The sequence below is a fragment of the Salvelinus fontinalis genome, chromosome 18 (genome assembly GCF_029448725.1).
Source record: "Salvelinus fontinalis isolate EN_2023a chromosome 18, ASM2944872v1, whole genome shotgun sequence".
NCBI classification, from domain to species: domain Eukaryota; kingdom Metazoa; phylum Chordata; class Actinopteri; order Salmoniformes; family Salmonidae; genus Salvelinus; species Salvelinus fontinalis.
In genome coordinates, this window is record NC_074682.1 from 987516 (window position 1) to 1015512 (window position 27997).

Below are 27997 nucleotides of genomic sequence, written 5' to 3' on the forward strand. Positions count from 1 at the left end.
TTTGCTGCCTCAAGACCTGGACAACTTGCTTTAATAGAAGAACCATCATGGCACCGGAGAAGATGGCTGACGTTGATGCTCCTACCCAACTGCGTTTGTTTGTTCATTTTTTTACGTTGTTTGTAACTTATTTTTTTTAACTTATTCTGTACATAATGTTGTTGCTACTGTCTTTTATGACCGAAAATAACTTTTGGACATCAGAACAGCGATTACTCACCATGAACTGAAATAAGCTTTTTTTTCCTTTAACGAGTCCGACGAGCACATTTGCACATTTGTGGCCTGCTGGAGGTCATTTTGCAGGGCTCTGGCAGTGCACCTCCTTGCAAAAAGGCGGAGGTAGCGGTCCTGCTGCTGGGTTGTTGCCCTCCTACGGCCTCCTCCACGTCTCCTGATGTACTGGCCTGTCTCCTGGTAGCGCCTCCATGCTCTGGACACTACGCTGACAGACACAGCAAACCTTTTTGCCACAGCTCGCATTGATGTGCCATCCTGGATGAACTGCACTACCTGAGCCACTTGTGTCGGATGTAGACTCCGTCTCATGCTACCACTAGAGTGAGAGCACCGCCAGCATTCAAAAGTGACCAAAACATCAGCCAGGAAGCATAGGAACTGAGAAGTGGTCTGTGGTCACCACCTGCAGAATCACTCCTTTTTTGGGGGTGTCTTGCTAATTGCCTATAATTTCCACCTTTTGTCTATTCCATTTGCACAACAGCATGTGAAATTTATTGTCAATCAGTGTTGCTTCCTAAGTGGACAGTTTGATTTCACAGAAGTGTGATTGACTTGGAGTTACATTGTGTTGTTGTTTATGAACATTTTGAAAATCTTGGCTCTCTCTAATTCTCTCCTTCTCTCTTTCTTTCTCTCTCTCGGAGGACCTGAGCCCTAGGACCATACGTCAGGACTACCGGGCATGATGACTCCTTGCTGTCCCCAGTCCGCCTGGCCTTGCTGCTATTCCAGTTTCAACTGTTCTGCCTGCGGTTACTGAACCCCTACCTGTCCCAGACCTGCTGTTTTCAACTCTTAATGATCGGCTATGAAAAGCCAACTGACATTTATTCCTGATTATTATTTGACCATGCTTGTCATTTATGAACATTTTGAACATCTTGGCTCTCTAATTTTCTCCTTCTCTCCTTCTTTCTTTCTCTCGGAGGACCTGAGCCCTGGGACCATACGTCGGGACTACCGGGCATGATGACTCCTTGCTGTCCCCAGTAAGCCTGGCCTTGCTGCTATTCCAGTTTCAACTGTTCTGCCTGCGGTTATGGGACCGCCACCTGTCCCAGACCTGCTGTTTTCAACTCTTAATGATCGGCTATGAAAAGCCAACTGAAAATTATTCATGATTATTATTTGACCATGCTTGTCACTTATGAACATTTTGAACATCTTGGCATAGTTCTGTTATAATCTCCACCCGGCACAGCCAGAAAAGGACTGGCCACCCCTCATAGCCTGGTTCCTCTCTAGGTTTCTTCCTAGGTTTTGGCCTTTCTAGGGAGTTTTTCCTAGCCACCGTGCTTCTACACCTGCATTGCTTGCTGTTTGGGGTTTTAGGCTGGGTTTCTGTACAGCACTTCGAGACATTAGCTGATGTACGAAGGGCTATATAAAATAAACTTGATTGATTGATTGATTGTTGTTTAAGTGTTCCCTTTATTTTTTTGAGCAGTGTATTTCTAGGTGTTTGGCCTGGTGTGGTTCCCATTCAGAGGCAGCTGTTTATCGTTGTCTCTGATTGGGAGCCATATTTAGGTAGCCTGTTTTCCATTTCAGTGTTTGTACCATTCGGGACTATTTCGGTGTTCTTTTTTGATTCTCTTGTTCTTTTTGTATTTTGTATTCATTCTCATTAAAATATATTATGGATACGTACCATGCTGCATTTTGGTCCTCCTCTCCTTCCACCAACGAAAGCCGTTACAGTGAGAGACTGATAAACAACTCCAGAAAGCATTTGGTTGGAGTCATTGCAGCTAAAGGTGGCAGAACCAGATATTGATTGCAATGGGGCAATTACTTTTTCACACAGGGGCGTTGGGTGTTGCATAACTTTGTTTATAAAATAAATGAAATAACCATCAAAATGTTGTGTTATTTGTTTGCTCGGGTTCCCTTTATCTAATATTAGGTTTTGGTTGAAGATCTAAAAACACTCAGTGTCAAAAAATAGAGGAAATCAGCAGGGGGCAAATTCTTTTTAATGCCACTATAACTCCTCAAACCTTTAAAATATCCCTCAGTCTAAACCTGCTCTGTTATTCTGTTATTATGATTATGTCTATTTGAGATTTACCACATTGTTACAGCCATTTTCTTGTGAGTAACGTTCTATAGGCAGGCTATGTTTTTGTCTCTTATGTTGAAACGCATTCATTGAAGTTGCAATCTCTGGAAAGCATTTCAGCACTGTAATATGTATTACTGGTGTGTACTCTAAAGTCTCCACTGGTCCTTAAATTTAGAAATCATTCCAAGAAAATTGTTTTGAAATGTTCATGCCTTAAATCATGCAATGGAAGTCACGCATGTGTTAAATATCAGTGTTTGATTTGTGTATGTGGTGTGTCCCAATTAAAACCAATTTAAGGAATGTGTTATTTTGTACCATGTGTTTTTTTCTCCCTACTGATGTTGGAACCAGTGTACTTTTATGAGTGTTTGGGATGTCATATATTGATAATATTGATTTCGGTTTCATGTACACATGACCAATTTCATTTTCTTGTTAAGAGAAAAGTACTGGTTACACTTCAATAGAATCCTAAAATCCTTCATAAACTTGGGTGAAGGTTGTTTCCTATCCTTTATTTCTTGTCATTTCTTCCTGTGTTTTATTTGCCAAAATAGCAGGGATGCATTTTTAATAGGGTCACTCTGAATTTGAGCCTTGTCTCCTTCAAGCTGTCTGGAGCACTGGTGTCTATTTCAGCCCGTGTCTGTGTGTCTGTGTTTGTAGAAGTGACTCCTAATATGCTTTTGCAGATACATAACTACGTACACAACTATTTCAACCTTTTATGAGCAATGCTCAACAGCAAGTTTTATATTGCATTTATTCATTTGAAATGCATTGACTTTCAAAGCTTTCAGTGTCTTTACTTTCCTATGACCACTCATAGATAACTTGCATTGCACCGTGAACAGCAAATCATATCAAGTGGCCACAATGAAACGTCTCAATTTGGTTTCATGAACAAAGCTCTGTGTAACAGTTCAAATAAACAACTAGAAAATATGGATAGCAACAGGAAATGTTGTATATTGGTTTAAAAATGAATTGTTGTTAAAATCATTTCAGCAACCAGAAAAATACATATGGTTTTTATCTCAATATCAAATCATTTCAATGAATGAAGTACCTTACTGTGATTGTTTTCAATTAAAATGGTCCAAAAGAAGAAAAAAATAGCTTCTTAGCAAAGAGCAATTTCTCAAGCAATAATTCAGCTAGGACTGTCTGACAGCAGTAGCGGTGTGTGGGTAAAATCACTGGGGAAGCCAAGTTAGAAGCCGAGACAATTAGAAGACACAGTGGTAGAATAAATTCAACCAAACCTTTGTTTTATCACAAAACCGGATAGCAACTTCTGTCCAGTGAAGTCCACAAAGCATATTGCATGTACAGTAACAGACCTACAGCATGATCAAGCAAATTAAGGTTTCCGTCATTTTGACATCTTCTCAACCAAACAAGGAAATTATGTAATGTGCCAAATTTTGACTGCTGGGAGAAGCGGCCACACTTGAAGCATGAAATTGATTAACATATGCAACAAATAGTGTCCAATGGCACGTTGTTGTGCAAGAAATTTCGATGAGGAGTCAAGTTCACCAAATTATTGATGAATATTTCTAGCAGAGCCACCGGCCATGTCTGAAAGTATTACCTTATCATAAGATAGAAATTTAACATGGTAAATTATAGTTGCCAAAATGATTAAAAATAATGCAAAACAAAATGACAAGTACTGTAGACTACTACTTTGCCTTACAAGATGTTGGTCTCTTAGTAGAGTCGACAAGGTTGCTGCGGGGGAAGGATCTGTTTTCAATCAAGTGAATGATTCCCTTAATGTTCCAGGAGCTAAGCTTGTGTTACATTTAATGGATGCCGACACAGGACAAACTTTCCGGAAAGATGGGTATCCCAGCAGGCCAGTCTAAAAGCATTAGTGGAGATACAGCACTGTATGTGGATTGCAACACTCAACAGTACAGCAGGGCCATTACTTCCCACCTTACCTAACTTAACCGGCGTTAAAAGACGCCTGATCCCTGGAAACATCTGCGTTCTGCCGACCTTGCGGAGAATGCCTCCCACAATGTTGATTTTGAGAACATGCAGTGTCCAGACATTTTTACACACTTTATACACTCAAAACTTGCTCTAGCTGTGGCAATACTGTATGCATTCTCTAAAAAAGGGGAAAGTGTTAGGATTGTCTAAACCTGCATGTCATAATAAGTGTTTGCTGTGTCATACATTCATTTTTTTTTTGAGCAAGACAATTTATTTGTATAATTTTCCTCTTTAATCTAAATGCAGCAATGGCTACTGTCAGTTAGGTGATGTCAGTGCACAATTGCTTAACTCTTCCAAAGTTCCAACCTATAGGGTAGAATATAGACCTAGGCTGGGATTTCAACTGTATTGCTTTGCAAAGGAAAGAAACCCACCCATCAGTACTGTGGACCTACACATGCATTGCCACAGTTTGTTAAGTGTATACAATACCTTAGGGATATTCTCCACCCATCAAGCACACAGCCTTGCTCCCTGTTAGCATTGATTCACAGTGGAGGAGTTACTGTACATACATATGGGGCTAAGAGTTAGGATTCATGGAGTGGATGGAGGGCTGATGGAAGTGAAACACTGTAAGCAAAGATGGAAAGTAAAGAAAGACATTTGTCAAGCTCGAGGAAACACTGGCATGAGACTCTGTCCTGATATGCTTCATTCAACAGTCTACAGTCTGAAATCGTAGTGCAGTGTTGCAATATAGCTGCGTTTGTCAATCATACATGTACAGCTAACTTCCTAAGTGGCTGTGGGCACTAACAATGCTTCTGTGTACCCTCTTTTCTATTTTTGTAATAGGAGACCCTCACAAATATGAAGAGGAAGTAGGCATTCCAACAAGGAATACATTAGTATAACTTGGTTTTGAGTTGTGATTAAAAGTATACAGTAACAGAACACTGCACAATTTCAGAATGGGGTGTTGATGGAGCGAATCTCTGTTCTGTACAGGGCTAGCATAAGACACCATAGGAACTAGTGGAGGCTTGATATTAGCTTCATTACAATGGCATTAGATCCCATTAACAGTGTCACAATTTGGGATTCAGGAAGAGTTCCTTCAAACCCATAGACAGCACAGTGCTGAATCAATACCTTAGGGTAACACCAAACAGAACAGAGAACATGGGATGCTTATAAATAATTTCAGTTCATGTATATACTGTGTTTACTTTCCCTGTAATAATTATTCTATCATCTGTCCTGTGTTTATGGTGAAGCACTCAGTTGAAGAACTCTTTCCTCCTCGCCAACGGGCTGGACCTCTCCATAGGCAGCGGTGGATGATCAACATAGCTATAATTTACCACTCCTCCATCATCTTCATCCTCATCCAGCTCCTCCAGACACTGGTTATCCCTATCCAAATCCCCATCCCCATCCTCTTCCTCCTGCACATTGTCACTGCACACTTTGACCTTCTTCTTGTTGCTGTTTCTCACCGAGGCTTCCAGGGCCTTCTGCTTGCGGTAGAAGTGAGAGAACTTGTTGAAGATGATAGTGATGGGCAGGGCCACCACCAGGGTCCCACCCAGGATGCAGCCACTGGCCGCCAGCTTGCCGGCCACCGTGACGGGCACCACATCGCCGTAGCCCACGGTGGTCATGCTGACGGTGCCCCACCACCAGCAGGCAGGAATGGTATCCAGCCCCACGTCCTCCTCATACTCGGCAGTATAGGCAAAGCCAGAGAACACGCACACACCCACGCCCAGGTACAGCAGCAGGATGCCCACCTCCCTGTAACTGTGCTACAGACACACAGTGGCAGATAAACACAATATGTCAGAGTGGGTATGTGATATAAATTCCATTAAATTCAGAAATTCCTCTATTTGTGATCAGTTGCATGTTATATTAGATTATGACTTTATTTTGCAAGACAATATAGGTGAGGAGTGGGTGGTGAATGATTTGGGAATTGAATGCCCTGTAAAACACTTCTCCATTGGGAATTTCAAAATGGATCAGAGATAAAGGCAGTGCCTTCCAAGATTACCCCTGTTCAGTTAGTAGTTTTAATGATGCAATTTGTGATACAAAATAGTCCGAAAAAAACTGAACAGACAGCTCAAACAGATGTAATTGACAGCATGAGTGCTACATTTCAGTCGCTAAATTCCACCGTAGGATAAACTGCTTATACAGATACGAAGCGATTATGAATTTGACACTATCAACACAGAATGACTCACAATTATAACGTCATGTTCTGTATGAAAATGTATGATAGATGTGATATGATACTTTCATATATAATGGGGTAGTGCAGTTGTAGTGGTATGGCTCACCCTTAGCGTTGCTCCCAAAGACCTGAGGCCTGTTGAATGTCTGGCCAGCTTCAGAACCCTGAATATCCTCATGAGGCGTAGCACCTGCACCAATTTGCCCAGGTTCCCCAGCTCTGATTCACTGCCCAACGCCAGGTCAATAGGCAGCGTGATATAGATGGGCAACACCGACACAATGTCGATTATGTTAAGCGGGTGGCGGAAGAACTTTCTCCTGTTGGGCGCCAAAAGCATCCGCGTCACTACCTCAAAGGTGAACCAGCAGATGCAGAAGAAGTCCAGCGCTTGCAGGGTCGGCTCCTCCACTTGTTTGCCATCCTCGTCAAAGTGCTGGTACTCTGGAAGGCTGTTAATGCACATGATGGATATGGAGGTCAGAACCACAGCTATGGAGAGGAAGCTGAAAAGCTTACTGGGAATGGAGTAGCCCGGGTTCTCCAGAGTCAGCCACAGGTACTTCCGGGCGTTTCCACAGCGCATTTCCTGGAAGTGCTGGATGTCCTTGTTCAGGTCTGTGATCTCATCCACAGAAGTGTCCACACTGCTAACATCACTCTCCTCATCCCAGCTCTTGTGGCGGCTCTCTAGTTTGCGATCGTGGTAACGGTAGCTACAGCAGCTGTCCAGGAAGAACTCATTGATTCCCCAGTATTCAATTTCCTGGCAGAAAGAGAAGATGCACAGTTCCTCCATGATGTGGAGTTTGCCGGTCTGGTAGAATTGCAGCACGTAAGGGAAGAGTCCCGGGTTGCGGTCAAAGTAAAACTCCTTTTGTTGAACGTCGTAATCGTCGCAAACTTGCAATATGGCCTCCTCGGAGTCGCAGGCCAGCAGGCGTCCCAGACGTGTATCAGGGAAACTACTTAGAGTGCTCGAGAACAGGCTGCGCTTCAGGCCTCCAACATTGATGTGCACCAGGATATCCTCAGCGTCCTGGACCCAGGCTGAGAGACTCTCTTTTACCATGTTGCCCCCTCACTAAAAGATAAAAGGTAATTATGAAGATTCACCATAAATCATAGGAGGCAATTTACTAAACTATAAACAACATTTACATCTACCAATAAAATATATGTTCACTAGAGTGGTGACTATGAAAGGTTTCACCTACATAACAAAGACAATACTAAAACATGAGGTTTGTGGCAGAACATTACGATAATGCCATTTCAATAACGTAATGATAATATTTTGCCCAAAGACCAGAAGAATCCGGTTCAAATAATTCTCATATCGAGCATCCCACTGGGAAAAAAATGGTTGAATCGACATTGTTTCAATGTAATTTGTCAATGTATTGTGACAAGAAATCTACATGGAAAATACATTGAATTTGAAAAAAGTTATCAACTGTTGTTTTGAGGGTGAAAATCCAACCACAGGATTGTCATCATGGTAATCAAATTTAAACATAGACAAACATTCTATAAATTATGTTAAATTTCTACCTTTAAAACAATGTCAGATCTTCAACTTCCGATCCGCTATCATAAAAAATAAAAAATAAGGCTGGACGGCACCTCTCACATGAGAATTGATCTATCTTCAGCTACCCTTTGGTCGCCCATCCAAGGTTTTAAACAAGCCGAGCCTTGTTAAGCTTTGATATTTGTCACTGATTACTACCAATGTGCTATTATGAGATTGATTGTTGAGTGATCACTTAAAAGCTAAATAGATTCACTGTTGTTATTTAAGTCATTACAATGGGTAGGTTTAACAGAGAACATTAAATGTAACCATACTTTATCAATTTAAAACAGTTCAATTTTACTTTTGAAATACAATAAATAGTCTGAAGCTAAGTCTATCTTACAAACGAATGTAACATTAAAATGAGTAACACATCCATTGACACATTTTGAGATTACTGTAACTATAAATGTGTTCTTATAGAATGGTTTATTTCAAATTCGACATGACAAAGTACAGTATCAATGGCAGCCGATGCGGAATTATTTGACACAATTCACACACGCTTTGCACAAGAAAATCATCAACATAATAAAAACAATAAAAACTTTAACATACATATCTTCTTGGACTGCAGGTACCCTAGTGGTTAGAGTGTTGTGCCAGTAACCGAGAGGTTGCAAGATCAAATCACTGAGCTGACAAGGTAAAAATCTGTCGTTTTGCCTCTGAACAAGGCAGTTAACCCACTGTTCCTAGGCTGTCATTGTAAATAAGACTATAAATTTGTTCTTAGCTGGCTTGCCTAGTTAAATAATAAATAACCTTCAGTGCTAAGGAAGAACCCTTTTAGGTTCTAGATAGCACCTTTTTTTAAAGAGTGTATGATACGCACCGCCCTCAACCCTGTCCCGCTGTTTTCTGGTTAAAGAGTGCCACACTGGCGGCGCGTATTCTGTCATTGGCCGTATGTATCTGGTGTACATCATCACCATCTCCTCCTGTGCGACGGAGCTACAGTATATTTCGGCATTGCCTGGCCTTCTTGAAGATCACATCCACCTGTACTGTCCAACGGAGGTCTGCCTGGATGAGGATGCCTATGCCTATGGCTTCAACTCTCAGAAGCTCTGAGTTATTGATGTGCACTGGTGGTAGGTGTGAAGTAGTTTGCATTTCTACGGGTGGAGAATCGTGTCTCTGGACTATGACTCCAGGTCGGACAGATCTTGTTGAATTGAAGAGGGTGCAGTTTGGGGTTGCACCTCTACTAAGTTAAGGTCATCCATAAACTTCCACTGCTGCGTCGCTTGCTGCAATGTTGATATATGCAATGAATATCAGGGGCCCAAGCAATATTCCCCGGGGGAGGCCACATGACACTGTCCGACATGGAGCCAAGGTACTGCCTGGTGCCTGTTAGATAGGACGTCAGTGATCCACCTGACTAGTGATGTTCGATTTAAAAGGCCTTGCTAAAGTCAGTGGTGACCTGTGAACAGATGAAGCCAGGCTTATCGGAGTGCTTGTACAGCTCGTTGGTAAGGTCCATTTTTTTTTTATCAGTTCTCCATTGCATACAGTACCAGTCAAAAGTTTGGACACGCCTACTCATTCAAGGGTTTTTCTTTACTTTTATTATTTTCTACATTGTAGAATAATAGTGAAGACATCAAAACTATGAAATAACACATATGGTATCATGTAGTAACCAAGAAAGTGTTAAACAAATCAGAATATACAGTTGAAGTCGGAACTTTACATACATCTTAGCCAAATACATTTAAATTCAGTTTTTCACAATTCCTGACATTTAATCTTAGTAAAAATTCCCTGCTTTAGGTCAGTTAGGATCGCCACTTTTTTTTTAAGAATGTGAAATGTCAGAATAATAGTAGGGAGAACAATTTTTTTCAGCTTTTATTTCTTTCATCACATTCCCAGTTGGTCAGAAGTTAACATACACTCAGTTAGTATTTGGTAGCATTGCCTTTAAATGGTTTAACTTGGGTCAAACGTTTCGGGAAGCCTTCCACAAGCTTCCCACAATACGTTGGGTGAATTTTGGCCCATTCCTCCTGACAGAGCTGATGTAACTGAGTCAGGTTTGCAGGCCTCCTTGTTCGCACACGCTTTTTCAGTTCTGCCTACAAATCTTCAATGGGATTGAGGTCAGGGCTTTGTGATGGCCACTCCAATACCTTGACATTGTTGTCCTTAAGCCATTTTGCCACAACTTTGGAAGTATGTTTGGGGTCATTGTCCATTTGGAAGACCCATTTGCGACCAAGATTTAACTTCCTGACGGATGCCTTGAGATGTTGCTTCAATATGTCCATATAATTTTACCTCCTCATGATGCCATCTATTTTGTGATACTTGTGTAGCTGTGTCCTCCAGCATCTTCACAAGGTCCTTTGCTGCTGTTCTGGGATTGATTTGCACTTTTCTCATCAAAGTATGTTCCCCTTTAACCTGTTTGGGCTGCAAGCTGAATATTGAAAAAACTGGAAAATGTGTGCACATTTTCAAACGGCCTCCTAAGAAACTTTTTATTTTCCAATATGCATATATTTACTACTGTTGGATAGATAACAGTCTATAGTTTCTAAAAAGGTTTGAATTGTTTCTCTAAGTCGAACAGAAATATTTTTACAGCCATTTTCCCAGCCGAATTGAGATTTCCAAAATGCGATGTGTCTCTTTAAGACCTTCTCTATAAAAGGCCCTTTGACTTGGGACCATAGGGACACGTCACACGCCTTCGTCAGGCTGTAATGCGGAAGTGAGAATTGAAAGGAGTCAAATATCTCGTCCATGGACTGAATAACACACCTTCTTGTGAGACCTGCGCAGTTAAAAAAAAAATCCGGGCGCGAAGCAGAATTTGGTCTCGGCTTCTGGAACAAGGTAGATAACGGTGAATATGATGTCTGACTACGATATTATTTGATACATGTCACAAAATCATCCTAAAGTATGTTTTTTCAATATACTTTAATTATATTATTGCAATTTATTCTGGACTTTAGATGTGATACGACGGAAGAATTTTTTGAAGAAACGCTGTGTAGCGCCGCAATGCTATTGTGCTTGCTAACCAAAGAGGGAAATAATTCATTCTGGAACCCAACTAAAGACTCTACTGGACATTGGACCCCGTTACAACATTCTGATGGAATATCAACAAAGATAAGACCCAATTTGGGATGCTTTTTCATATATCTGTTGAGCTGTGCTGGGCTAACTGTGCTAGGCTAGCGCTTGACCAATGCTAGTGCTGACTTATGCTAGCTTATGTTGTTAGCTAATATAACGATATATTGTGTTTTCGCTGTAAAACACTTCAAAAATCGGAAATGTTGGCTTTATTCACACGATATCTGTCTTTCATTAGCTATCCACCATATGTTTTTCTGAAATGTTTTATGAGGTGTAATTAGTAGCCGACGTTGGTGTATGTATTTTCTCTGGCTACTCCCGTCTGGATTCAGACTCTAGCTATGTGTTAGCATTTTTGGGTAGCATCAATGTAAAACTGATTTATAGCTAAAATATGCACTTTTTATGAACAAAACATAGATTTATTGTGTAACATGTTATATGACTGTCATCTGAGGTAGTTTTTTCTGGGCTCTTTAGGTTGGTTTTAGTTTATTTCGGTTGGCTTGTGCATGCTACTTGAATCATAATTCATACTTCATAATCATATCCATACGTGTCTGTCCACTTTTGTATTTGGTGGTAAGCTAACATAAATATATGTGGTGTTTTCTCTGTAAAACATTTAAAAAATCGGACATGTTGGCTGGATTGACAAGATGTTTATCTTTCAAATGCTGTATTGGACTTGTTAATGTGTAAAAGTTAAATATTTTTAAAAAATAGATTTTGAATTTCGCGCCCTGCAGCTGTTGTCATTTTCGTCCGATTTCGGGCTTGCAGCCCAAACAGGCTAAGAGACAAAACGCCTTCCTGAGCGGTATGACGGCTGCGTGGCCCCATGGTGTTTATACTTGCGTACTATTGTTTGTACAGATGAACGTGGTACCTTCAGGCATTTGGAAATTGCTCCCAAGGATGAACCAGACTTGTGGAGGTCTATACATTTTTTTCTGAGGTCTTGGTTGATTTCTTCTGATTTTCCCATGATGTCAAGCAAAGAGGCACTGAGTTTGAAGGTAGGCCTTGAAATACATCCACAGGTACACCTCCTATTGCCTCAGATTATGTCAATTAGCCTATCAGAAGCCTCTAAAGCCATGACTTCATTTTCTGGAATTTTCCAAGCTGTTTAACTTATTTGGGGTAGGGGGCAGTATTTTCACGTCCGGATGAAAAGCGCGCCCAGAGTAAACTGCATGCTACTCAGGCCCAGATGCAAGGATATGCATATTATTAGTAGATTTGGATGGAAAACAATCTGAAGATTCGAAAACCGTTTGAATGATGTCTGTGAGTATAACAGAACTCATATGGCAGGCAAAAACCTGAGAAAAAATTCAACCAGGAAGTGGGAATCTGAGGTTTTTAGTTTTTCAACTCTTTGCTTATCCAAGATACAGTGGAAATGGGGTCATGTTGCACTTCCTACGGCTTCCACTAGATGTCAACAGTCTTTAGAACCTTGTTTGATGCTTCTACTGTAAAGTGGGACCGAATGAGAGGGGATTGAGTAAGGTCTGCCATGAGCTGAACATGCGCTGACCATGCGCGTTCACGTGAGAGCGAGCTCTGTTCCATCGCATTTCTGAAGACAAAGGAATTCTCCGGTTGGAACATTATTGAAGATTTATGTTAAAAACATCCTCAAGATTGATTCTATACTTAGTGTGACATGTTTCTACGGACTGTAATATGACTTTTCGTCTGAACTTTTGCCTGGACCTGCCCGCACGTCGTGAGTTTGGATTGTGTACTGAACGCGTGAACAACAAGGAGGAATTTGGACAGAAACGATGGACACTATCGAACAAAACAAACATTTATTGTGGAACTGAGATTCCTGGGAGTGCATTCTGATGAAGATGATCAAAGGTAAGTGAATATTTATAATGCTATTTCTGACATCTGTTGACTCCAACATGTCTTTGGGTTGATTTGTCGTCTGAGCGCCGTACTCAGATTATTGCATGGTGTGCTTTTTCTGTAAAGTTTTTTTGAAATCTGACACAGCGGTTGCATTAAGGATAAGTGGATCTAAAATTCCATGTATAACACTTGTATTTTCATTACCATTTATGATGACTATTTCTGTAAATTGATGTGGCTCTGCAAAATCACCGAATGTAATGGAACTACTGAACATAACGCGCCAATGTAAACTCTGATTTTGGATAGAAATATGAACTTTACCGAACATGAAGTCCTATGAGTGTCATCTAATGAAGATCATCAAAGGTTAGTGATTCATTTTATATTTATATATTTCTGCTTTTTGTGACTCCTCTCTTAGGCTGGAAAAATGGCTGTGTTTTTCTGTGACTTGGCTCTGACCTAACATAATCGTTTGGTTTGCTTTTGTCGTAAAGCCTTTTTGAAATCGGACACTGTGGCTGGATTTACAACAAGTGTATCTTTAAAATGGTGTAAAAGATTTCTGTTGTTTTGAATTTGGCGCTCTGCAGTTTCACTGGCTGTTGACGAGGTGAGACGCTACCGTCCCACATACCCTAGAGAGGTTAAAGGCACAGTCAATTTAGTGTATGTAAACTTCCGACTTCAACTGTGTTTTAGATTCTTCAAAGTAGTCACCCTTTGCCTTGATGACAGCTTTGCAGACTCTTGGCATTTTGATGTCTTTTCTACAATGTAGAAAACAGTAAAAAGAAAGAAAAAACCTTGAATGAGGTGTGTCCAAACTTTTGACTGGTACTGTATGTCACCAGTAGACCTAGTAAATGTACCATTAATCCCCCGTCATGTAGTTACATTAATTTTGGTTAATGCATGTATTAATTACAGTAATTTAACATTCTCATTCTCAGATTAGAAAGTTTGTTTGTAAAGTTCACAACCTGCTACACTTGTGAGAAACATATTAATGTAGGAAAGTGTCTGATTTTCTAATTTTCTTAACTCACCACATCCACCACTAATAAGCTAAGCTTCTCAGTCATTTTTTCTTCACCTCACACAGTAAGTCAACGACATATATATTTATTTACATCCATTGAGAATTTTTGAATAATCACCAATCCTTTATGTGAAAGAGCGAAATATCATGATCTGATGATCCCATATATCCAGTAGAAATGTCATAAAAAACAGCTGTCTGTCCTGAGCTCACAGGCACAGGAAATTCTGAGGTCCCAGAATAGGCTAGTTTATACAATGTTGCAAGTTCGCAATTGACAGCCAAATCAGGCAGCACCCAGTTGATGATTTAATACAATGTTGTACTTCACTAGCAATAGCTTAAGTCAAGACAAATAGAAAGGGAGGCAGACAGGCAGAGTAGATAGATACATGTGATTAAAAGAACCAGCATTTTCATCAGGATATTTTCTGCTGTTTTTATTTGTCGGCTTTAGGCATATGTATTTTGCTTAGTTTACAGTGCCTATTCCTGCGTTGGCCTATAGGCTTTCTCTAAATTCTATGCGGTTATTTCTTTAGCCGCCAATGTATTTTTATTTTATTTAACTAGGCAAGTCAGTTAAGAACAAATTCTTATTTACAATGACGGCCTACCCTGGCCAAACCCAGACAACGCTGGGCCAATTGTGCGCCGCCCCATGGAACTCCCAATCATGGTCGGATGTGATGCAGCCTGGATTCAAACCAGGTACTGCAGTAACGCCTCTTGTGCTGAGATGCAGTGTCTTAGACCAGTGCGCCACTCGGGAGTATCAATGTGTCCAAATGGCAAAGTCAGGTGCTCTTGCTTTAGTTACATTTCCAAGGGATTCGTTCTGGCGACGGCCCTGCTGAGGGACCTTACAGATATTTGTACAGAGATGAGGTAGTCATTCAAAAATCATGTTAAACACAATTATTGCACACAGAGTCCATGCAACTAATTATGTGACTTGTTAAGCACATTTTTAGTCCTGAACTTATTTAGGCTTGTAAAAATGTCTAAAAACATAATTCCACATAGACATTATGGGGTATTGTGAGTAGGCCAGTGATGCAAAGTCTCAATTTAATTAATTTTAAATTCAGGCTGTAATACAACAACATTTTGAAAAGTCCAGGGGTGTGAATACTTTCTGAAGGCACTGGATCCCATGGCTGGATGGTTGGAGCTGCTCTTGATGGTAGGTAAAAAGGAAGCTGTGATGGGTCGATTTCGGGTATGGACTGGATCACAGAGGCTAGTGATTTGTTAAATTCATTGTCTATTCCTCGGCTATTACCTGGGCTAAGCCCCTCAGTGTGGAAGGGGGGCTCGTTATTATTAGATTAGATTATTATTAGACTTGTGTAATCAAATAGCATGCGATGGTCGTTACAGGTCTGTGGAGATCTTCACAATTGCTGTAATAATCTGTGCAGAATCTCGAATGGCATTGATCTCTTGGTTGATGGTTGAAAGCATAGTCATAACACATTGGCAATTCAACTAACTTTTGGCTGCCTTTTTGAGTGGGTGAATATAGGTTGTAATGTCATTGATCAACGTTTCAACCAAATATTACCCAATTATCCACGTGGGATCTTTCTTTCCAGTGTTTTTAAGCAGCCCCTCATTTGATTTATGCAATGTGATTATCCCAGGTAAGGTAGACATAATGCAATTTGGGAAAGTAACAGTAATACTAGTTCTTTGCAACGGTGTGGGAATTTCTTCAGGTTAGAGGTGATAATCTAATGAAGATTCGATCCATAAACAGATTAGTCTCATACAGCCTCTTTCCATGTTAGGTTTCCCATTTCAGACAAATCAAAGAACCATATAGGCCTAGCTATAATCTCACTCTTTCTTGTTGTCATAGACCAGGCACTCAGTTGCCCCTTTAGATATATTAAACTGAGGTGGAGTAAGAGTAGTAGTTGTGCAGTGAAATTATCATGGATTATACTTTTGACCTATAGGTGATCATAGCAGTTCGTGGGTAAAAGTTTTATATAATCAAATCCAATTTTATTTGTCACATGCGCCGAATACAACAGGTGTACTCCTTACCTTGACAATGTAAAGTCCATGGAGAATAAGAGCACTTCCTCCCAGCTGCCCACTGCAATGAGGCTAGGAAACACTGTCACTACCGATAAATCCACAATAATTGAGAATTTCAATAAGCATTTTTCTACGACTGGCCATGCTTTCCACCTGGCTACCCCTACCCCGGTCAACAGCCCTGCGCTCCCCACAGCAACTCGCCCAAACCTCCTCCACTTCTCCTTCACCCAAATCCAGATAGCGGAGGTTCTGAAAGAGCTGCAAAATCTGGACCTCTACAAATCAGCCGGGCTAGACAATCTGGACCCTCTCTTTCTAAAATGATCTGCAGAAATTATTGCAACCCCTATTACTAGCCTGTTCAACCTCTCTTTCGTATCGTCTGAGATTCCCATAGATTGGAAAGCTGCCGCGGTCATCCCCCTCTTCAAAGGGGAGACACTCTAGACCCAAACTGCTACAAACCTATATCTATTCTACCCTGTCTTTCTAAGGTCTTTGAAAGCCAAGTTAACAAACAGATTAGCGACCATTTCAAATCTCACCGTACCCTCTCCGCTATGCAATCTGGTTTCAGAGCTGGTCATGGGTGCACCTCAGCCACGCTCAAGGTCCTAAACGATATCATAACCTCCATCGATAAGAGAAATCACTGTACAGCCGTATTCATCGACCTGGCTAAGGCTTTCGACTCTGCCAATCACAACATTCTTATTGGCAGACTCAACAGCCTTGGTTTCTCAAATGATTGCCTCGCTTGGTTCACCAACTGCTTCTCCGATAGAGTTCAGTATGTCAAATCGGAGGGCCTGTTGTCCAGACCTCTGGCAGTCTCTACGGGGGGGCCACAGGGTTCAATTCTCGGGCCGACTCTCTTCTCTGTATACATCAATGATGTCCCTCTCGCTGCTGGTGATTCTTTGATCCACCTCTACGCAGACGACACCCTTATGTATACCTCTGGCCCTTCGTTGGACACTGTGTTAACTAACCTCCAGATGAGCTTCAATGCCATGCAACTCTCCTTCCGTGGCCTCCAACTGCTCTTAAATGCAAGTAAAACTAAATGCATCCTCTTCAACCGATCGCTGCCCGCACCTGCCCGCCCATCCAGCATCACTACTCTGGGACGGTTCTGACTTGGAATACGTGGACAACTACAAATACCTAGGTGTCTGGTTAGACTGTAAACTCTCCTTCCAGACTTGCATTAAACATCTCCAATCCAATATTAAATCTAGAATCGTCTAACCATTTCACAACAACGCATCCTTCACTCATGCTGCCAAACATACCCTCGTAAAACTGACCATCCTACCGATCCTCGACTTCGAGGAAATTGGATGCAGTCTATCACAGTGCCATCCATTTTGTCACCAAAGCCCCATATACTACCCACCACTGCGACCTGTATGATCTCGTTGGCTGGCCCTCGCTTCATACTCGTCGCCAAACCCACTGGCTCCAGGTCATCTACAAGTCTCTGCTAGGTAAAGCCCCGCCTTATCTCAGTTCACTGGTCACCATAGCAGCACCCACCCATAGCAGGCGCTCCAGCAGGTATATCTCACTGGTCACCCACAAAGCCAATTCTTCTTTTGGTCGCCTCTCCTTCCAGTTCTCTGCTGCCAATGACTGGAATGAAGTGCAAAAATCTCTGAAGCTGGAGACTCTTACCTCCCTCACTAGCTATACGCACCAGCTGTCAGAGCAGCTCACAGTTCACTGCACCTGTACATAGCTCATCTGTAAATAGCCCATCCAATCTACCTCAGCACCATACTATTTTTTTTTTAAAGTGATTAAAATCACTTAAAGTGGTTAAAATCAAGGTTTATCTATTCATCTTGTTGAACCAAACTTTAAACCTTCCTTAGATACATAAAATCATTTTTACTAAACTAAGTTTATTCACTGACATTTTCAACCTCACCCTGACCCAGTCTGTAATATCTACAAACAGACCACCTTAGTCCCTGTGCCCAAGAACGCCAATGTAACATGTCTAAATGATTGTCGCCCACAGCACTCACATCTGTAGCCAAGGCTGGTCATGACTCACATCAAGACCATCATCCCAGACACCCTGGACCCACTCCAATTCGCATACCGGCCCAACAGATCCACAGATGACACAATCTCTATTACACTCCACAATACCCTCTCCTATGTGGACAAGAGGAACACCTACAGTTGTTCCTCCTTTAAAAGTTGCGAGCTTGCGCCACGGGACTTAGAGGTACCCAGCGTCACGGCGTCATTGCTCCAGACCACCACAAGGGGGAGTTGCTATACCAGGCCCTCTATACCAGGCCCCAAAAAATGTCAAAGACTCCAGCCACCCAAGTCATTGACAGTTCTCTCTGTGGTACCGATGCACCAAGTCTGGAACCAACAGGACCCTACTCCCAAGCCATAAGACTGCTTAGTGGTTAGTTAAATAGTTAACCAAACAGCTACCTGCATTGGACCTTTTTGCACTAACCTTTTTTGCACTAATGCTGCTGCAACTGTTTGTTATCTATCCTGTTGCCTAGTCACTTTATTTATAGTTATATGTACTGTACATACAGTGCATTTGGAAAGTATTCAGACCCCTTGTTACGTTACACACAATACATCCATAATTACAAAGCAAAAACAGGTTTTTAGAAGTTTTGCTAATTTATTAACAAAAAAAATTGAAATATGACATTAACATAAGTACTTAGTACTTTGTTGAAGCACCTTTGGCAGCGATTACAACCTTGAGTCTTCTTGGGTATGACGCTACAAGCTTGGCACACCTGTATTTGGGGACTTTCTCCCATTCTTTCTCCCAAGACGCAGGCCTCCTAATTGTCCCTAGAATTTCTAAGCAAACAGCTGGAGGCAGGGCTTTCTCCTATAGATCTCCATTTTTATGGAATAGTCTGCCTACCCATGTGAGAGACGCAGACTCGGTCTCAACCTTTAAGTCTTTACTGAAGACTTATCTCTTCAGTAGGTCATATGATTGAGTGTGGTCTGGCCAAGGAGTTTGAAGGTGAACGGAAAGGCTCTGGAGCAACGAACCGCCCTTGCTGTCTCTGCCTGGCCGGTTCCCCTCTCTCCACTGCGATTCTCTGCCTCTAACCCTATTACAGGGGCTGAGTCACTGGCTTACTGGTGCTCTTTCATGCCGTCCCTAGGAGGGGTGCGTCACTTGAGTGGGTTGAGTTACTGACGTGATCTTCCTGTCTGGGTTGGCGTCCCCCCCTTGGTTTGTGCTGTAGTGGAGATCTTTGTGGGCTATACTCGGCCTTGTCTCAGGATGGTAAGTTGGTGGTTGAAGATATCCCTCTAGTGGTGTGGGGGCTGTGCTTTGGCAAAGTGGGTGGGGTTATATCCTTCCTGTTTGGCCCTGTCCGGGGGTATCATCGGATGGGGCCACAGTGTCTCCTGACCCCTCCTGTCTCAGCCTCCAGTATTTATGCTGCAGTAGTTTATGTGTCGGGGGGCTAGGGTAAGTTGGTTATATCTGGAGTACTTCTCCTGTCTTATCCGGTGTCCTGTGTGAATTTAAGTATGCTCTCTCTAATTCTCTCCTTCTCTCTTTCTTTCTCTCTCTCGGAGGACCTGAGCCCTAGGACCATGCGTCAGGACTACCGGGCATGATGATTCCTTGCTGTCCCCAGTCCACCTGGCCTTGCTGCTGTTCCAGTTTCAACTGTTCTGCCTGTGGCTATGGAACCCTGACCTGTCCACCGGACGTGCTACCTGTCCCAGACCTGCTGTTTTCAACTCTCTAGAGACCGCAGGAGCGGTAGAGATACTCTTAATGATCGGCTATGAAAAGCCAACTGACATTTACTCCTGATTATTATTTGACCATGCTGGTCATTTATGAACATTTGAACATCTTGGCCATGTTCTGTTATAATCTCCACCCGGCACAGCCAGAAGAGGACTGGCCACCCCTCATAGCCTGGTTCCTCTCTAGGTTTCTTCCTAGGTTTTGGCCTTTCTAGGCAGTTTTTCCTAGCCGCCGTGCTTCTACACCTGCATTGCTTGCTGTTTGGGGTTTTAGGCTGGGTTTCTGTACAGCACTTCGAGATATTAGCTGATGTACGAAGGGCTATATAAAATAAACTTGATTTGATTTGATTCTTCTCTGCAGATCCTCTCAAGCTCTGTCAGGTTGCATGGGGAGCATTGATGCACAGCTATTTTCAGGTCTCTTCAGAGATGTTCGATCGGGTTCAATTCCAGGCTCTGGCTGGGTCACTCAAGGAGATTCAGAGACTTGTCCCGAAGCCACTCCTGCGTTGTCTTGCCTGTGTGCTTAGGGTTTTTGTCCTTGGAAGGTGAACGTTTGCCCCAATCTGAGGTCCTGAGTGCTCTGGAGCAGGTTTTCATCATGGATTTCTCTGTACTTTAATCTGTTCATTTTTGCCTTGATCCTGACTTGTTTTCCAGTCCCTGCCGCTGAAAAACATCCACACAGCATGATGCTGCCACCACCATGCTTCACGGTAGGGATGGTGCAAGGTTTCCTCCAGACGTGATGCTTAGCATTCTGGCAATAGAGTTGGTTTAATTAGACCAGAGAATCTTGTTTCTCATGATCTGAGAGTTCTTTAAGTGCCTTTTGGAAAACTCCAAGCGGCCTTTCATGTACCTTTTACTGAGGAGTGGCTTCCGTCTGGCCACTCTACCATAAAGGCCTGATTGGTGGAGTGCTGCAGAGATGGTTGTCCTTCTGGAAGGTTCTCCCATCTCTGGAGCTCTGTCAGTGACCATCTTGGTTGTTGGTCTCACCGTTCCAAAGTTTGGGGTAACTTAGAATTGTCCTTGTTTATGAAAGAAAACACATTTTTTGTCCATTAAAATAACATAAAATGTATCAGAAATACAATGTAGACATTGGTAACGTTGTAAATGACTATTGTAGCTGGAAACTGCTGATTTTTAATGGAATATCTACATAGGCGTACAGAGGCCCATTATCAGCAACCATCACTCTTGTGTTCCAATGGCACGTTGTGTTAGCTAATCAAAGTTTATAATTTTAAAAGGCTAATTGATCATTAGAAAACCCTTTTGCAATTATGTTAGCACAGCTGAAAACTGTTGTTCTGATTAAAGAAGCAATAAAACTAGCCTTCTTTAGACTAGTTGAGTATCTGGAGCATCAGCATTTGTCGGTTCGATTACAGGTTTTAATATGGCCAGAAACAAAGAACTTTCTTCTGAAACTCGTCAGTCTATTCTTGTTCTGAGAAATGAATTCTATTCCATGCGAGAAATTGCCAGGAAACTGAAGATCTCGTACAACGCTGTGTACTACTCCCTTCACAGAACAGCGCAAACTGGCTCTAACCAGAATAGAAAGAGGAGTGGGAGGCTCCGGTGCACAACTGAGCAAGAGGACATTAGACTGTCTAGTTTGAGAAACAGACACCTCACAATTCCTCAACTGCCAGCTTCATTAAATAGTACCCGCAAAACACCAGACTCAACATCAACAGTGAAGAGGCGACTCCGGGATGCTGGCCTTCTAGGTAGAGTTCCTCTGTCCAGTGTCTGTGTTCTTGTGGTCATCTTAATCTTTTTTTTATTGGCCTGTCTTGAGATATGGCTTTTTCTTTGCAACTGCCTGGAAGGCCAGCATCCCAGAGTCTTCTTTAATCAGAACATCCGTTTTCAGCTGTGCTAACATAATTGCAAAAGGGTTTTCTTTTAAAATGATAAACTTGTATTTGCTAACACAACGTGCCATTGGAACACAGGAGTGATAGTGGCTGATAATGGGCCTCTGTATGTAGATATTCCAGCCGTTTCCAGCTACAATAGTAATTTACAACATTTGCAATGTCTGATCAATTTCATGGTATTTTAATGGACAAAAAATGTTGCTTTTCTTTTAAAAACAAGGACATTTCTAAGTGACCCCAAACTTTTGAATGGTAGTGTACATAAATAAGATATTTCTGTTTTTAATTTTTAATACATTTGCAGAAGTTTTCGCTTTGTCATTATGGGGTATTGTGTGTATATTTGTCACGCCCTGACCTTAGAGAGCCTTTTTATGTCTCTATTTGGTTTGGTCAGGGTGTGATTTGTGGTGGGTATTCTATGTTCTATTATTTGTATTTCTATGTTTTGGCCGGGTAGGGTTCTCAATCAGGGACAGCTGTCTATCGTTGTCTCTGATTGAAAACCATACTTAGGTAGCCCTTTTTCCCACCTGTCTTTGTGGGAGGTTGTCTTTGTTAGCGGCATTATAGCCGAGTTAAGCTTCACGGTCGTTTCTGTATGTTTTTTGTTTTGTTGGCAACATCTACTAATAAAAGTATGTACACTTACCACGCTGCGCTTTGGTCCACTTCTTCCTCCAACGACGGCCGTGACAATATTGATGATTTACATTTTTTTTAAATCATTTTTAGAATAAGGCTGTAACGTAACAAAATGCGTAAAAAGTACAAGGGGTCTGAATATCGTACCTCAATTACCTTGTATCCCTGTACAACGCAGATCAACTCGGTATTGTTACCCCATGTATATAGTCAAGTTGTCATTACTCAATGTGTATTTATTATAATTTTTATTAATACATGGTTTTACTTTTCTATGATTTCTCTATTTCCTTTCTCTCTGCATTGTTGGGAGGACCCGTAAGTAAGCATTTCAATGTCAGTCTCCACCTGTTGTTTGCGAAGCTTATGCCAAATAAAATTGTATTTAAGACTTTAAACCAAGATCAAATGTAATCTTGTTGCTCTGTTTTAAAATCAAATTTAAAATTAGATTAGGGATTAATGCTAAACTGCCAATGGACGTGGTTTAAGTTGATAAAATGTCAGTGTATGTGCTGTATTATGGGTGTGATTATCCATTTTACTTCCTGTGGCTACATTGTTTGTAAAAGTCACCTAGCCAAATAACTAATTTGACCAAAAAGTGTATCTTTTAGCTTGAAGTACAACCTGGCAAAGTGACCAGTGGGGGTTTGTTTCTCTCGAATTAGAATGAGAACATATTGCTATGAAATCATTATGACATATGTAACTAATCATAGTTCAAAGATTTAACCTCAGATGAACTAACCCAGGTTTAAAACTAAGTGGTGGAACACATCTCTGATTAAGGTCTAATCTAAGATTTATTTAAACCACGTTGATGCAACCTTATAGCTTTTATTCAGGCTGAGTCTATACACTTGGAAAGTTACACACATATTGTTGTTTCAAGACGATTTTGATTTTAATTAAGCCAAACACAAATGCGATCTTTGTCCAAACTTGACACACACATGGTCTATGCAATTCATGTGCTCTCTTAAGATCCAAAATGACAAGTGCGGCTCTTGTGGGAATTGCCAGGTGCATATAAAAATTGTTGATGTATAATTAAGAAGAGGGCTCTCAGTTTAAAATCACTGTACTTGAAATGTTAGTTTACAGACAGAGATTCATAGACAGTCTGAAGTAGGTACATCATAGGTAATGTCATTTGTTGCCTTATAAAATCCCAAATAATGTCATAGGCTAAAAAGCATACTGTTGGTGGCATTGGAATATAAACTATCAAATAACTTTTCTTTTAGACATTTCCCCCCTACACTAATTACAAACCAATATGATGAGCATGCAGACCTGTTAACAGGACTATCATTCAATATTTGTACAAAAATAAAAATGCTACTAGACTAATAGATATAACAAAAACTAAAAAAATACAAACTCACCTCAAGATGATTTTGTTCTTTTTTTCTGTTTTTTAATTGAATATAGTCTCTATCCCATGTGAAGTTTGAGAGGCTGTCTGGCTGAATCTTTGTACATTTCAGTCTTAACACATGCTTAAGGTCTACTACCTATACTATGAAGTTTTCGTTGTTTTGATAGGCATTGTCATAACTAAATTCAGCACTTTCTCCACTTCAGCAAAGGTATTGTTACTGTAACAGCACTCGTACTGTATCTCATCTTCTCTTACGCTCGTGATTGCATACCATCATCACACATAAAGGTTCATCTGCATTTCACGGTACTTTCCGTGTGGATGTTATCTCGCGACGAGTAACCGCACATCTCTCTCCAAGGATACATCAGCCTCCTCTCGCCTGTCTTGAGGTATGGTAGTGCAATTCTGGATCCTTGGGACGTCCCTACCGTGAACCCTAACCTTAACCTCTACCCTAACCATAACCGTTATCTAACCCGAACCTTAAACATTACCTTAACCGTTTTAAATTTTGGTTAAGGTAAGGGTTACAATTGTCAGTGAAAAATAAATGCACGTGTTAGCTCCTGCTGAGGATGATGTCATGCACAATTACCATACAGTAGCCTAGTCTTTTTCTATGATTTTATTTGGACCTGCTGCACTTATCACTCAAACTTCCATTGTTTGTATTGAATGTTTTCAAATTCTATTTTTGTGAACATACAATTCCAAATAACAATCTTCAAGATTTAAACACATTTCTCTAGAACATTAAAGCTATACTTATTAATGTGTGCATAGCCTACCGTCAAAAAGTGGACCCCCAACATGTACAACAAATGTACAACAACGAAGCAAATGCATGACATTTTCACATGCAAATAGGCCCTATACTTGATTTAATACATCTTTAGTTCTCAATGAGTGATTTTCCATGAGAGCAAGTTGAGCGATATTACTTTTCTCAACTATTTCAAATTATTGCTTGGGTAATGATAAGGTACAGCGTTGTAGTCCTAGGCCTATTTATATTATCAAGGGATATACTTAATTATTTGAAATTGCTATAATAATTCAAGCTAAATTGTGTGAAAGATTTGATGGTCTACTACAAGCCCAGTGACCATAAACAAGAATTCTATTTGTTGGTAATTAGTAGGTTATCTAACGCAATGTTCTTGCCATCATGCTGCGGTAAGACTGGGCACACACTGGTTGAATCAACGTTCTTTTCACATAATTTCAACTAAATTATGTTGAACCAATGTGGAATAGATGTTGAATTTATGTCCGTGCCCACTGCCCCTGACAATGCAGCAATCCAGTAATCCTTACTATGACTCATTTGTGAATTATCAACATTTAATAGCAACACTATTATATCTTGATGACGGAATGTAACTGACAATAACACAGCATAGAGGGGTGTCAAACACACCCCTGTCCTTGAGGGCCACAGTGTCTGCAGAGCTGCGTGCATGCTTTAAACGTGTGTTCCATTTACACACAGACTCATTTGTAAATCTCGATCCAATTAAAATTCATTTCATGAAGTGCTATTTAACAACATGTTATTACTATGTTGTTACTAAAGTGATTACACCCTTACCGGACAGGTATAAGAGCAACAATTAGAAATCAAATCAAATCAAATGCATTGGTCACATACACGTGTTTAGCAGATGTTATTGCGGGTGTAACGAAGTGCTTGTAAATAAGTTGTATTACTATACTATACTATACTATACTACACTATAAGTATAGTTATCTGGACCCAGATTTAGCCTATTCCTGGGCTGAAAAGCACATTCAATTGAGGTTTTCTATTGAGCGTGTTTTTATTTCATGAGTAAAATGTATCTGGGTCCAGGAAACTGGACATGCTGTATACTGTATAGTGGCCCTTGTGTAATGGAATTTGGCACTGTTGATTTTCTTTTGACAATAGCACCATCTGGTGACCAACAGCCTTACCTGCCTAAATATGGTATTTCTAATGCAGGTACAATCTGTACAATGCAATATATGTGAAGATAGATATGTTCCCAGAATTATTATCAAACAAGAGCATCTTAAGATGCTCATTTGAGTGCGCTCTGATTTCAAAAATAATTGCAATGTAGCAACATTAATCCCAAGTTTTTTCTGTATACAGAAACTCTATACTGTATCATATTCCACATGAATATGAAACTCCAGACATTGTACTGTGCTGAATATACAAATTAGTATTTAACATCAGGCTTAATTTCCAAGATATTAGGTGTGTTCACTCTGGTTATCTACTCCGATTTCAGAGCACTCTGGTCTGAGTGTGCCAGAGCGCAGAATGACTGATGAATTTACAAACGAGCAACACCCGCTGAATATGACCGGTGTCAGTAAATGTCAGCAAAAAAGGTAATTAAACTGTTGCCAGCAGCACAGTTACAGTCACTAACGCTCTAGGGGTGTGTTCGTAAATTCAATTTGGAATGCCAGAGTACACTCAGAGTGCGCTCTGGCATTCGTGAATTCAGAGGGTTGTCAGGTTACACCAAGATGCTCAAACTTCTTGAGAGGTTGCAAGGTGTTCTACCAATGTCCTTTCAATATTGTAGCGAATTCAGGTGGTAGCCCCAACTGGGACTCAAACTCAGGTCCAGGGACTGTCAACCTAACACCTTCTGCCAAGAGATCCAAACCCCTTGATGAGGTCGCTAGGTGTTGGGCTAAGGTCGCTACAATATTGAGTATGTAACAGAAAATAACAGAGGAGAATAGTTAGTAATTAGTGCTCACAAAGACCAAGGTGCAAGCACAGAATTATAATTAGATTATATTTTTATGGTTGCAAGTACAGTGATGACCTCAGATGAGGGCGATGAAAATGCAGGTCCTGTGTAGATCAACACTTCAATACACAGTTGACACATCCAGCCCATCCTGATGCAAATTTTATGATTATGAACAGGTTACAATTTACCCTTCCACTTTTTTGAATTCACTTGAACTTCAGTGGGCTTTATCTGGATATCATATTTTTTGCATGAATAGTAAACTCTCATATACTTGGCAAATTTCTGATCTCTTGAACCGTAAATCACTGGGCTTAAGAGACGTGGCAAAACATTGGTGAAGAGGAAATTTGAGAACAGAATGATTGTTCGCTTATTTGGGAAGAGAGACAAAAGAATCATATTGGTTAGGGGCGTGATATACCCCAGCATGCAGAACAAAAGCTGAACCCCATGTAACAATATTGTGTTACGAGCCTTTCGAGCCGATGCTGGGTCTGTTATGGCAGCTTTTGCAGCAAAAAGAACCTTCAAATAAGTAACGACCAATGTCAGAAATACAAATGACAGGTTAACAATATGGACCGCCGTGGATGTAGCCTTATGATATGGGGAACCATAAACATCATTGTTATAACATAGAACGCCTGTGGAAAAAATGGTGAATGGTTTAGTAGCTAGCACAATGATGATGTCACTGAGTGCAGGGATGACTGCCACACTCCAGATGAGGCAGATGAGGATGTAGGTCCTACGCACTGTACAGATCTGCATATGATGCAGGGGCTTACAGACAGCAATGTAGCGCTCTATGGCCATGCCTGCTAAGTTGAATGGACTGTTTCTGTTGGTTGTGCTAAGGATTACAAGCATCGTACAGCAAACAAACATATTCAGGCCATATGGAAGCGCATATGTTATAACCTGTAGCGCCACTGCAAAAGACAGCATAATCATGTCGTTGATCACCAGATGAATGTATAGAATATACCTCGGGTCACTGTAGAAGATATGACTCTTGAAGAAAATATACACAAAGGTTCCATTGATGTAGTTGATGATTACACCCAGGGCAATTGTTGTGAAGTTTTTCAAGAAAGCGTCACTGAAGTTATCCATTGCTCTGCTGTTGTTCATCATTCAGTTGTTCATGAAAGCAATGTTGAATTGATTTCGACCTTTGGTGAAGTTCATTATTCGTTGACTATTAAGAAGTACATAGACAGTACCTGACAAAGAAAAACAAATATTATTCAGACAATCCCCATAAGAAGAGATATGATTACAGGGATAGCTTAAACTTGATATACTGTACAATGAAAAAGGTAACAAAGAGCCTTACTGTTTTTCTTGGGACTGAGCTGGCTATGAC

General features: G+C 41.0%; 1 protein-coding gene and 1 pseudogene across 1 annotated transcript; both read right to left on the bottom strand.

Moving 5' to 3' along the window:
• Positions 1-3081: 3081 nt before the first annotated feature.
• si:dkey-43k4.5 (potassium voltage-gated channel subfamily S member 2) lies at positions 3082-24228 on the bottom strand. The gene is made up of 3 exons (XM_055867814.1): positions 23868-24228; positions 6616-7593; positions 3082-6075 (listed from the first exon to the last, which is right to left on the bottom strand). The coding sequence occupies exons 2-3, from the start codon at positions 7579-7581 to the stop codon at positions 5548-5550; spliced, it is 1494 nt and encodes a 497-aa protein (XP_055723789.1). The 5' UTR covers positions 7582-7593; positions 23868-24228; the 3' UTR covers positions 3082-5547.
• A 2574-nt stretch (positions 24229-26802) lies between these two features.
• On the bottom strand, positions 26803-27777 carry LOC129815850 (odorant receptor 131-2-like; annotated as a pseudogene).
• Between the last annotated feature and the right edge of the window lie 220 nt (positions 27778-27997).

Bases quoted from the DNA above. Each gene is read 5' to 3' on its own strand.
- si:dkey-43k4.5 (XM_055867814.1), bottom strand. From the start codon at position 7,581: ATGGTAAAAGAGAGTCTCTCAGCCTGGGTCCAGGACGCTGAGGATATC. The intron at 6,076-6,615 runs GTGAGCCATACC...GTGTGTCTGTAG, and splicing joins CTTTGGGAGCAACGCTAAGG to CACAGTTACAGGGAGGTGGG.